We start from the raw sequence: 12,631 nt of genomic DNA on the forward strand, positions 1-12,631 counted from the left end.
GTTAATGCATTAGTGGGATATCCTGTGAAGTTAATGCACTAGTGGGATATCCTATGACTGTTGCATATAAATTGTGACTTACCAATACCTCACTCAAAGGCAGTTTCCTCCTCTGCCCTAAACGCTACCCAACTTCTAAAATCAGCCAATACATTTCTTACAGATTCTTTAACTATTCAGAAGTGTTCTCTTCAGTAAACAGGCTCTTTTGTACTCTCTTATAATATTTTATTGAAATTATAAGAAAAATTACATCATTTGCATTCAGCCTGAACATTGCAGTATAAATATTTATTGGGTAGGTAAAGCCAGTTTCCCCATGAGAATGTGTGTGGCATCTACTGTACAAAAGCAGATTTTTTTATTCTATTTGAGCTGATAGAAGTAATTTCTTGGTTTCAATGTCCATTTCACCTCCCCCCGCCACCAGATCCACCTCCGCTTGCCCCTCCCTGCCCACTGGGATCCTGTGCGCCAGACATCATCAGGAATAAGACAATGGGAATGATGTACATCCACTGCAAGAGAAAGAAAGAGAGAGAAAAAGTGATTAGTTTATCTCACAGTGTTAAATGATACAATAGGTATAAAATCCCAAAAGATAACGCACAGCATACAATCAAATAACCTACTAAAGTTTTAAGCTAGAGTGTCAAAAGTCATTCATTCACACATTGCTCAACATGTCCTGAAACAAACTGTAAGACAGGCTAAAGGTGAGGGCCAACTTACTAAACACCAGTCCATGAAAAACACTGTAGTGCTGCAGGTTGAACCTTCCAAAATGGATTACGGAAATTATCAAAGGAATGCAAATAATTTTTAGAAGATACACAAGCCTGGTGAAAAACATTTTCTTTGTGCTACCTTCCCATAAATAACACTGATGCTAACAGCAATAGACACTGGATTAACTACAAGTAATTTCCAGGAACACCTAACAGAGGGGAAGACCGTCTTCTGTCAGTTTAGATATAGATCTGATAAACTGATTCCAAGCAAAATTTTAGTTTCTGTAATTTAAAAATCATTTTTTGGACTTTGTGGAGTTAACAGGGTACTTTGCCTTCTCTACTCAATACCTGCCTAGCAGGAGTGCTTAAAGTAAAGTAAATGATCTGATAGCAGCTAGATGTCTAATGGAAAAAAGCACAAACCATTACTCACAAAACATCAGGCAACTTTCAGCCAGCACACCAGAGGAAAAACAGTAATTCTCTGGGAATATGCAACGGATGTTCAAATGCCTTTATATCTGCACAAGAGGAGTATGGCTGCATCAACTAAGATGGACAGTTTTGTTTTTTTTAACTAAACTTTTCCCCCCTACTGCCTGTCAATCACCAAACCTGCCTAGGCAATTGGCCTACTTGTTCTCTATCACCATTTGGCCAGGAGGAGCAACCATTTAGACAGTCAACAAGGGTGATTTCAGGATGTTGCTGTTAAACTCTACTCCCTGTGGGCATCTGGCAAAGCACTGGGCAGGGGATGTACAAAGAACTGTACTCAATGGCTATTCCCTCACATCTGCAAGGGTGTTCCCTTGAAGCAGCCCTGTTCCTCCTTCCGAAGCACTTGGCAATGGCTTCCCCAATATTCCCTCAGGGAAATAACATGTTGCACATTGGGAGGTTGGCCTAATGGTTAAGGTGTTTGCCTTACAAACACAAAGTGCAGGGTTCGAGTCTCACAAGGGATAATTGGCTAGGCTTAAAATGGCTCACAAGGGCAGTTAGCCTAGTACTAATCTATGAACCTATTTTGGGTTAGGAGGGTGGCCTAATGGTTAAGGTGTTTGCCTTACAGACACAAGGTGCAGGGTTTGTCTCTCACAAGGGATAATTGGCTAGGCTTAAAATGGCTCACAAGGGCAGTTAGCCAAGTACTAACCTATGAACCTATGTCTTTGCATGTCCAAGTGTATGCATTCCTCCCTACCCCCCCTCAAGAGAGGTGAGAGCTCACACCCCTTCACTCCCCCCCACCTCTTCCAGTGCCAGGGATCACTAAATGAATCCCAGTCTCACGGATCGTATTAAAGGGATCCATCCCTGTGAAGATGGCACAGTTACAAGAGTGAATATTACTAATCAGCTAAACACAGCAAGTTTAAACAGAGGACTACAAAAATGTTAGAGTGCGAGTAACAGTCGCACCAAAATTCTGTTTCAGCAATAAAGAAAATCTGCATAAAGTATAGGTTCTGAGACTCCATAACAGTAAGCATTTCCTTGATGCCAAAAATACTTCTGGACTCTTCATACCAAAAAGTACATGCACTGTCACAGAAACACCCACAATATACACACACACACACATTTGGCTTGTATAGTAGTCTTTTACTATTAACTTGAAATCACACAAGTGTCTACAAAATGCTACATAAAAACAATACCAAATAGTGTTTTAAATGCATATTTTCAAACTTGTTTGGATCTCCACTAAAAGAGGCCTGGGACTCACCAGGTAGACTGGCTTTATCATTAGCAAAATGTTGAATTAAGGAAATGTACTTCTTTTTCCAAGAGTAAATCCAAGTATAACTAAGTAGCATAAATCAGTCATAAAATAATGATGCAGTTTATTCTACAGAGATAATCATCTTATCCCACTAAACTCTTGCCCTCCTCCCATCTCAAATACATTCCTTCAGCTCTATCAACAGCAGCCACAACTACTCCTCTGTTTGAAAAAATTACACTCGATCTGTATAAAAGACTAAAGGGACTTAAAACATTTCACTGCTTGTATCTTACTGTCGATGACCATAATCAAGAGACTCCAGATTCTCGTTTTTTTGTATTATCTTTTATTTCTTTTCTCTACATATCCTTAATTTCCATAAAAGAATCTTTTTTAATCAATACCTCAGTCTTGTCAGGATTCCATAATTATGGGTACTGCTGAAACAATTAATATACAGGTACATTGTTTACTGCTACAGCCTTTATTAGATCTTCATTTATTACACTTAAAAATACATGAAAGTGCCTGAAAGTGTTCCACAGCACCAAAATGTCTTTCTGGATTTACCACACATGAAATAACATCATCGACTAATAAAGCTAACTTTTCTTGATTACCATAACAGTTTTATCATTGAATTTGTGAATCCCTTATTTTCTTTGCTAATGGCTTTAAAGATAAAGCAAACTGCATGGAAAGAGTACATCCCTGCCTGGTTCCTCTGTTCTAACAAGGCGTGTCAGAGAAGAAACCTTCCACCTTAATTCTTGCCTCTGTCTCTTCATATATCCTCCTTTTTGTCTTTTATCAGGAGATGCAAATGCTACCATTGCTCTACTCAAAATCCTATCTGACTTTATTGATTGCTTTCTCTGCATCATGAGCTAACAGCCGCAGTGCTTTCTTGCACTCGGCTTTTCTCTGGTCATCACTGTTCCATTAAGACTATCAAATGTTTCTTCCCTTCCAAAAAAACACAATGATCCACATCTATCAACTTTGGTAATGCCTTTGCCATGCTCTTAGTGAAGACAATTACCTTAGAATCATGGTTAAAACTGAAATGGGTGTATATGAAGCCAGATCATAAGGGTTTTTATCCTCTTTGGGTAACACAGAGATCACTACTATTTGTTGAACATAACTTTCCAGGTTAACACTGTATCATCTCCTAATTTCAACAGTTTTTAAAGGGATACAGTCCATTCTTGGAGACTGCCCAGCTGAATACTTACTATACAGCACCTTATCTCATCTCTTCCTATCTTAGCTATTAATAGCTGAGCTTCATCTTCCTATACCTTTGGCACAATTAAGACTTCCATAAATATTTCCATTTGTGCCTTTTCTTTGTTTCTTCATTCCTCTACATTATTTTATTTTTATTTATTTTATTTGCAGTTGGTTTACCAGGATAGTCCATTGGGCCAAAAAGAACCCGTTTTCAATGGAGTCCTGGAGAGAAAAGATCCAAAAAATACAAAGTCACAAACGTTTACATTTACATTTGAATTGAAGAGTTACAATAAAAATTATAGATCACAGCAGGTAGATATACTTATAATGACAATTACAGGTCACAGTGGGTAGTAATACTAAATAAAATCAATTCAATATAAGATACATTTGGATATGAAGTTAAAAGAAAAACATCATGCTGCAATAGTTACCAAAAGAAGTAACGCCAACTAGGCCAGAGAGTGAATTAGAGGAAATAGAATTATGTAGGGTGGAAGCAGGAGCATTCCCACTGAGATGTTAGATGTGAGTGTAATGATTTTTTAAAGGCAGAGGGATTTGTGGTGGTATGGATGGATGGTGGAAGGGAGTTCCACAGACGAGCAAGTGCAAAGGACAAGAGATATTTACCAGGGGGACGTTTGGGTTTATATAGTTCAATTAGGTTATGGTTGCTAGATCTTAAAAGAGTCTTTCTGGGAGGTGCATTTTAAAGGTTGAGGAAAGGGAGGGACAGAGGGAGGAGTTGAAAATAAGTTTGTGTGCATGAGAAAGCTGGATATAAGAGAGATGGTTAGGGAGTTCTATTTTTGAAGGGATACACAGTGATGTGAAGATGACTTGTGGCCAGTAGCAAATTTGGCAATTTTGTTATAGCAGGAGGAGAATTTTGCCTTAAGAGAAGATTGTAAATTGGATAAGAGTGGGGCACCATAGAGAAGAGAAGGGATGAGAAATGTGGTAGAGAGAATGAGCTTAGTAGGGGCAGTTACGAAGTGATTATGGCGGTAGAGCATGCCTAGTTTCTGGTGTTTTTTTTATGTTAATCTGCAAGTGGGAGTTGAATTTAAGCTGATCATCAATGTGGACACCTAATAGTTTAGCCTCAGATACCAGCTTGAGAGATGTACTATCCTGACTGGTGATGGAGAATGTATTTCTGTCTAATGTGAGGGTTTTTGAGGGGGTAAATACCATTAGTTTTGTTTTTGAGGCATTGAGGGCTAGGTGGTTGTCTAACATCCATTTTTCAGTGGTTGTGAAAGCATCTTGGGTCAGTTTCAGGAGTGTAGGGATGGAGGTGGCAGTACAGATAATAGTTGAGTCATCAGCGTATTGGATAAGTTTTGTATTGGGGATTGAGTGGTGGAAATCATTTGTGAAAATATTAAAGAGAAGGGGACCTAGTATGGATCCCTGGGGAACACCAGTGGGGGTATTTAGGAATGAGGAAGTGGCATTTTTCCATTTAACTGATTGTTGTCTATTGGACAGGTAGCTAGTGAACCAAATGAGAGAGGAGAGAGACATGTTTAGGTTGGAAAGTTTTGCAAGGAGAAGGTTGTGAGAGATGGTATCGAAAGCTTTAGAGAGATCGAGGAGGAGAGTAGACACTGTGTGTCCTGAGTCCCGGGCTTTGTTCACGGTTTCAAGAAAAGAAAGAAGGCATTATATTATTTTTCATAAAATTTTCAAAATAACTAATACATCTATAGAATCTCTTGTTATTTTTCTTGTCTTGGGCTCCCTAATTTTGACTTCAACTTTTTAAAATTATGTTACCCAAAGTCATGGTGCTAAAAGTTCTTGTACTGTAAAGTTATAAATATACAGCAACCTTTCTAAACTTATGCACATTATCCAAATACTCCCTTATTTTCCCTTAAGCACACTGGGCTTCTCTTCTTGTTCTATGAGATTTCCCTTCTTCTGCAATACTTTAACCTTTGTCAACCCCTTTAAAAATCCCCATTACTTCTTTCTCATATATCTGTCTTATTTCTACCATCTTCGTAAACTCAATTTTATTTTATCCCACACTCTATCCCTTCTGGGCGAAAGCCCCCAAAATTGGGACAGATTTTAAATATTGCTCTTACAAACTTAAAAGGTTGCTAGAATGACAGGATTTGTGTTAGCGTGCATTTTCTGAAGGATATGAAGTCTAAAACTCAAATGTATGTCATTATTTAGTGACTTCAAACCTCAGTGATTTGCCAGAAAAAGCACACATTGCATAAGTAACAGACCAAAAATGATGCAAAAATCTGGACAGTTAAGAGGTTATGTATGCATGTCTGTCTTTATCAGTCTTTTGCCCTTTAGTTTATTCATGGAACGTAGCTCATTTGTACTTTTCCACTGAAACTGCATTTATTAAAGCTGCATGAAAAATGTAAAACATAAAATGAAGATATAGACCTGCTTCAAAATGTTTGCATTTGCAAGTCTATGCAAAGGGAGAAATGTATTTACATAAGATCTATTCCAACAAAACTGTATTTTTGTAAAGTCTATCCTAATATGCATCCACAGACACAACAGCCACTACAGAAATGTGCTGGAGAGTCCTTCTGGTAGCACTGAAAGCTTTTACCTCATTTGCACTGCAACACACAGACAAATTGCGCTCAGTGAAGTGCCTAACATCTTTTAAAGCTGTTGGTTGATGAGATGTGCATTTCTGTTTTCAGCTGGTGTTACTGCTATCAAATCTGTCAAACACTTCATGATTCTACCGCCTTTTTTCCCTTTAACTGGTAATGCATCACAGGCAACTGAACCTCCCCATGTATTTCAATTAATTTTCTCAGAATATAGCTGTCAGGGTATGATTATGCATGAAGTTAAGCGGAAGTCTCTTCCAAAAACAGGGACTGTGCTGGATTAAGTATCTATACTGCCACCATTTTTTAAGGTGGTTATGGATACTATGATTTTGGTGTTCATAGTACTACAGGCACTTCTAAACTGAACCATATCAAAAAGGGCAAGGTTTTACACAGCATGAAACTATTAGGCAGAGGCCCCTAAAAAAGAGCCTGTATGAAATAACAGTATAAAGATGGGGCTTTTAATCTCTCTGAGTAGTATGAGGTGCTCAATTTCCTTAGTTAGGCATCTCTGTGGCCTTTTAAGATGGAACAGACGTCTTGTGTGGTACTGATTCTGATGATATCCTTTGCTGTCATAAAGAGTCACTTAATACAGTTCCCATACCATTTCTAGTCCCTACCATGAGTAGTAGACCCTGGATCCAAGGACAAGAGATTACGTTGCACTGCCCTTCCACTTTGACTGCTAAATACACATGCTATCCAGTATCCTTTTTATCATTGTCGCCCACTTCCAAACTGTGTCCAGTCAAAGAACTTATTTTTACTGCAGAAATCCTTAGTTTGTTACTGGCAGGCTGACTGGTTTTATATCTTAACTTTCACACTTTTAATATTAGCATTTGGTCTGGTGAATGTCAGCAGCAGTCAAAGCTACGGAAGGTTAATAAAATTAAAACAGAGGAGTATACAATTGTAGAGGATGTTTCTGGCATGTAGGTGTAGGGCTGTGTGTGTGAGAAAGTCACACAGGTTCATACGTAGTTACTAGGCTTGCAGTCCAGGATATCTTTGAGGAACCTAGCACAAACTACCAGTTGCCCTGAAGCACTGTCTGCATAAGTGACTTGCTCAGGGTCACACAGTAGATAAATGAGGGCTGAGGGAATCAAGCCCTGTACCACAGGAACGAATAGTTGTGTAAAATCTTACCATAACCATAGATGTCTTCTCTTCTATGTTGCAGTATTCTTCACATATGGGTTGTATTTTGCCCAATATTCTTCACATATGGGTTGTATTTTGCCCAATGATCTGACTTCGGCCAGTATACAAAAGCTTCATGCTACTGCCAGCACATGGGACATTGCACATAAGCTGAGGGAATGTCAGCCATAAAAGGGATGTCTGTGCATACAATTCTCAGCAAAGTAGCCCTGTGAGGAAAATAGAAAATGCCTAAAGACCAGTCATCCAAGAAATGTGCAAGATGTAGGGGGGAAGGCGGGTAGCACTAGGAAAGAAGACTGCAACACAGAAGAGAAGGACTTCTATGGTTATGGTAAGATTTTACACAACTACTCTATGTCCTTTTATTCTAATGGCAGAGGCCGATAGACCAGATTGAAACAGGTCGGCCAGATAGTTTAGTATTATCGACACTGGTGCTGTTGGTGTATTCTTCACATATGGGTGAGTGCAAAAGCTGGAAAGTGACTCGGGGAGGAGGAATAATATATAGAAAAATTAGGAGGACCTATTTTCCAGAAAACCATACAAGAGTGCTCTGGCAAAACCTGCCCTGGCCTGGAAATATTACCTAGCTTGTAATGCTTAGTGAATGTATGAACTGATGTCCAAGTGTCATCTTCCAAAATGGATCGAGTGTCACGACCCTTGAAGAAAGCCCCTGAGGATTCAACTTTTCTGGTGGAGTGGGCTTTCACATAAGAAGAAAAGGATTTCCCATGAAGTTGATTAACTTAGAAATTCAAGAAGAGATAGTTTGCTTAGAAACAGGCAACCCCAGAGCCCTCGGATGAAAGGACACAAAAAGTCTATCAGATTTCCTAATAGACTTTGTTTTGTCTAGATAAAATCTAAGCTGTCTTTGCACATCAAGGGAATGCAAAATCCTCTCATTAGGAGACTGCGGAGATGGGGAAAAAAACAGGCAACTGAATAGTCTGATTTAGAGAGGTCATGAACAACTTTAGGCATGAAAGAAGGATTAGTTCTCAAAGAAACACTATCCTTATAGAAAACTAGGAATGGTGGTGAAGCCATTAATGCCTGAATCTCAGAAACCCTTCTGGCAGAGGTAATGGCTACTGGAAGCACCGTTTTCAAAGTACACATTTTAAGAGAAGCTGAAATAAGAAGTTATGTACTCACCATAACGTTCCATCTGAGTAGGTGGCTTCATTTGTCTGCAACCTGTGGGTCTTGGATCCGATATCGGATCCGAGCCGGCAACTTGTTTCATAGCTAATGGATCCGAGCTCCTAGCTCCTCCCCTCACCCATAATCCCCTGCCAACCCTCCATGACCTCAGATCAAGTTTACCCCTCTATATGTACCCAAAAAGGGTATTCCAACTCACATAGATCCACTGAAGGCCAGGGGGAAGGAGGGGGGGATGGTTGCAGACAAATGAAGCCACCTACTCAGATGGAACATTATGGTGAGTACATAACTTCTTAATCTGAAGTAGGGACTTCATTTGTCAGCAACCTGTGGGACAGAGTCCCCAGCTACCTGAATCTTGGGTGGCTATCATGGAAGGATATTGCGGAGCACCGCAGAGCCAAAGGATGCTCTCCCTCTAGAAATCACGTCCTGTTTGTAGTGGTTAATAAAGGTATGAGATGAGGCCCAAGTGGCTGCCGAACAAATATCATCCAATGGAACTCTAGATTTGAAGGCCGCAGAAGTAGAGATGGAACGAGTGGAATGTGCGCGAACTCCTTCAGGTGCGAGTCTCCCAGAAGCTTGGTAAGCTAACAGGATACATTGGAAAATCCAGCGTGACAGGGAGATTTTTGATACTGCTTTCCCCAAATTAAATTTGGCAAAGGAAATGAACAGCTGGTCGGATTGCCTGTGACCAGCTGTTCTATGAGTATAAAAACGCAGCTGCCTATGAACATCTAATGAATGCAGCTTGTACTCTCCTTTATTCTGATATTTAGGAAAGAAGACCGGTAGATTTATGGATTGATTTATATTGGTTTCTGATGCTATTTTGGGAAGGAAGGAGGGATTGGTACTGAGGTACACTCTGTCCGGATGAAAGATCAAGTAAGGAGGTTTCACAGAAAGAGCTTGAAGCTCCAAAACTCTTTTCGCTGAAGTAATGGCTACAAGGAATGCTGTTTTCCAGGACAAGTATTTGAGATCTACTGAAGCAGCAGGTTCAAAAGGTGGAGCAGTCAGGGCTTGAAGAACTAGTGAAAGATCCCAAGGTGGTACGGCTTCTTTTATAGGGGGTCTAAGCAAAAAGGTACCCTTGAGAAAGGTTTTACACAATTTGGCTGACATCAAGGGCCCTGTGTCATGTCCCACATGGTAATGGGAGATGGCAGCCAATTGCACTTTGACAGTTGAGCAACTAGTGCCTTCCTGAAAAAGTTCGGTTAGGAAGTCTAATATGGATGGAAGAGGAGCCGTAAAGGGATCTAGATTATGATGCTCTGGCCAGACGGAGAAACGTTTCCATTTACTGCGGTACACTTTCCTGGTGGAAGGCTTATGCGCTGCCACGAGGATGGCTTTAACTGGTGAAGAGATACCGGGAGTCCTAACTAGGAGTGGAACTGGAGCAACCAAGCCGTCAGCTTCAGATTGTCCAGATTTGGGGTCGGTAAGTCCGACGGATGGGAGATTGGATCCGGACTGGGATCCAGAATCCAAGGGGGATTCACTAGGTGAAACCACAAGGTAAGGGAACCAAATTTGCCGAGGCCAGAATGGGGCAATGAGGATCATCCTGCTCCCCAACCGCGAGGCTTTCTGTAAGAGCTGCAGCATCAGGGGTAGAGGAGGATAGGCATAAAGTAGACCGGGTGGCCAAGCATGCACCAGAGCGTCTCTTGGGGTTTCCCCTGGAGGGGGAATCAGAGCGAAGAAATTGCCGCATTTGGTGTTTGAGGGAGAGGCAAAAAGATCGCAGCAGGGTTGCCCCCATATTGCGAATATCTGCTTCGCTACTAGTGGGTTGAGAGACCACTCGTACGGGGTAAGAAGGGTGCGGCTGAGTTTGTCCGCTAGGATGTTGGCCCGCCCCGGAATGTGTGTTGCAATCAGAAAGCGGTTGGTGGAAATCGCCCATTCCCACACTCTCATGGCTTCGTGGCATAAAGGGTAAGACCTGGTTCCCCCCTGTTTGTTGATGTACCAGACAACCGACATGTTGTCCGACTGAATTGCAATCGTTCCTACAGGGAGGAGATTCTGAAGTGCTTGCAATGCGTACAGCACCGCTCTCATCTCCAGAACGATGATATGCAGGGAGGTCTCTGTATCGTTCCATGTGCCTTGGACGGTCCTGCCTGAATAATGCCCCCCCCACCCGAGGCGGGAGGCGTCCATGGCGAGAGGTGCAGAAGGGTCAGCCCGTATGGAGGTCCGGAGCATGGAGCCACCATAATAGAGCCCTCCTGCAAGCCTTGCTGATAGCAATGGGGTGATGGAGAGGAAAAGACAGAAAGGACCATTGTACTAGAAGGGTCCACTGCAGTACCCGCATGTTCAGACGGGCGCATGGAAGGAGCGTTATTGCTGCCGCCATGGAGCCCAGCGCCCTCAGGACCAATTCCGCCGGTGGAGTCTCTGATTGGAGGATGGCCCGCACATGAAGTTGCAAATTCCGTAGTCGTTCTGACGTCAGGAAGGCTCGCAGATCTCTGGTGTCTATTCTGGCTCCTATGAATTCTATGACTTGTGTCAGGGCCAGAAAGGATTTGTCGGCATTGATGGTGATGCCTAACTGGGGGGCTAGGCGGAGAAAGAAATCTCTGGCTGAGCAAAGTAGATGCCTTGTTGGGGCGGTCAGGAGCCAGTCGTCCAGGTACGGAAAGACCTGTATTCCCTGGAGTCTCAGGTGGGCCACAATCACTGCTAATACCTTGGTGAACACCCTGGGGGCTGTGGTGAGGCCAAAAGGAAGGACCCTAAACTGGTATTGACTGGCTCCCAGCCGGAAGCGGAGGAACCTCCTGGATCGTCTGTCCATTAGAATGTGGTAGTACGCATCCTTGAGGTCTATAGAGCACATCCAATCGTTCTCCCTTAGAAGGGGAAGAATAGATTGAAGAGTGACCATTCGGAATTTTTCCTTGGTTACCAACAGGTTCAAACGGGACAGGTCTAGTATCGGTCTCAAGTCCCCCGTCTTTTTTGGCACCAAAAAGAACCTGGAGTAGAACTCTAATCCGAGCTGGTCTTGGGGGACGGGCTGGATGGCTCTTTTTCTTAGCAGCTGCTGAATCTCTGCGGCTGCAGCCTCCCTCTGATCGGGTGGTACATCGGGGAGGTTCTTGAATTTGGGGATATGAAGTAATGGGATTTTGTATCCTCTGGATATAATTCGAAGCACCCAGCAGTCTGTCGTGATGGACTCCCATGCCACTAGGTGCTCCGAGAAGCGCCCCCCGACTGCCTCCAGAGTGGAGCAGTCGGGCAACCCTTCAGGGCTGCTGCGTGGGCCAGAGAAAGGTTCTCTGGACCCAAAGTTCCTCAGAGCCCCTCTGCCCCTGGGGCGGCGTCCTCCCTGTCCTCCTCTGCCACGGAAGGACTGGTTGTCCGGAGCGGGTTGGGAATGTTGTGATTTCCGGAACCACATCTTCTTCTGACCCTTTTGGTTCTTCGAAAAGGACCGCTGGGGAGCAGAGAAGCGGACTCAGACGGCAGACAACGTCTTCCCGTCCTTCTCGCTCTGGACAAGTGTCTCGCAAACCATTTTGCCAAACAGGGCAGAACCATCGAAAGGGGCGTTCGCAAAGGACGCTTTAAAGGGCTCCGCAAAGTCACAATGACTGAGCCAGGCCTGACGTCTCATGACTAGGCCCGCTCCACTAGCTCTAGCGGCTCCCTCGGTGGCGTGGGACAATAGCCGCATAGAGGTATTTGAAATGGCTCTCAGAGTGGCCATTCGGGTGGAATACAACTGTTTGTCCTCCGCCGACATGGACTCAGGGAGGGGAGGCAGCATATTCTTTGATAAGATCCCGCTGCATCCTGATGACATGTGCCATATAGTTCAGAGACCTTACCGAAAAGGTCGCTGAACTAAAAACTCGCTTCCCTAAGTGGTCCATCGAGCGGGACTCCTTGCTCGGTGGATGGACTGAGGGGCTTTCCTGAGCTAG

General features: G+C 42.9%; 1 protein-coding gene across 2 annotated transcripts in view; it reads right to left on the reverse strand.

Annotated features, from left to right (window-relative positions):
* Positions 1-211: 211 nt before the first annotated feature.
* The window catches only part of EMC10 (ER membrane protein complex subunit 10), a 1,014,047-nt gene continuing 1,001,627 nt past the window's right edge, over positions 212-12,631 (reverse strand). Inside the window, exon 7 of one of the 2 annotated variants that reach the window (XM_044059486.1) lies at positions 212-518. In XM_044059486.1, coding sequence (XP_043915421.1) covers positions 411-518 — 108 coding nt within the window. In that variant the 3' untranslated portion in view covers positions 212-410. The remainder of the gene's footprint in view (positions 519-12,631) is intronic. The other variant, XM_044059487.1, reaches the window with a different exon arrangement.

Source organism: Protopterus annectens, chromosome 17.part0 (assembly GCF_019279795.1).
Source record: "Protopterus annectens isolate FY-2018-M chromosome 17.part0, PAN1.0, whole genome shotgun sequence".
NCBI lineage: Eukaryota > Metazoa > Chordata > Ceratodontiformes > Protopteridae > Protopterus > Protopterus annectens.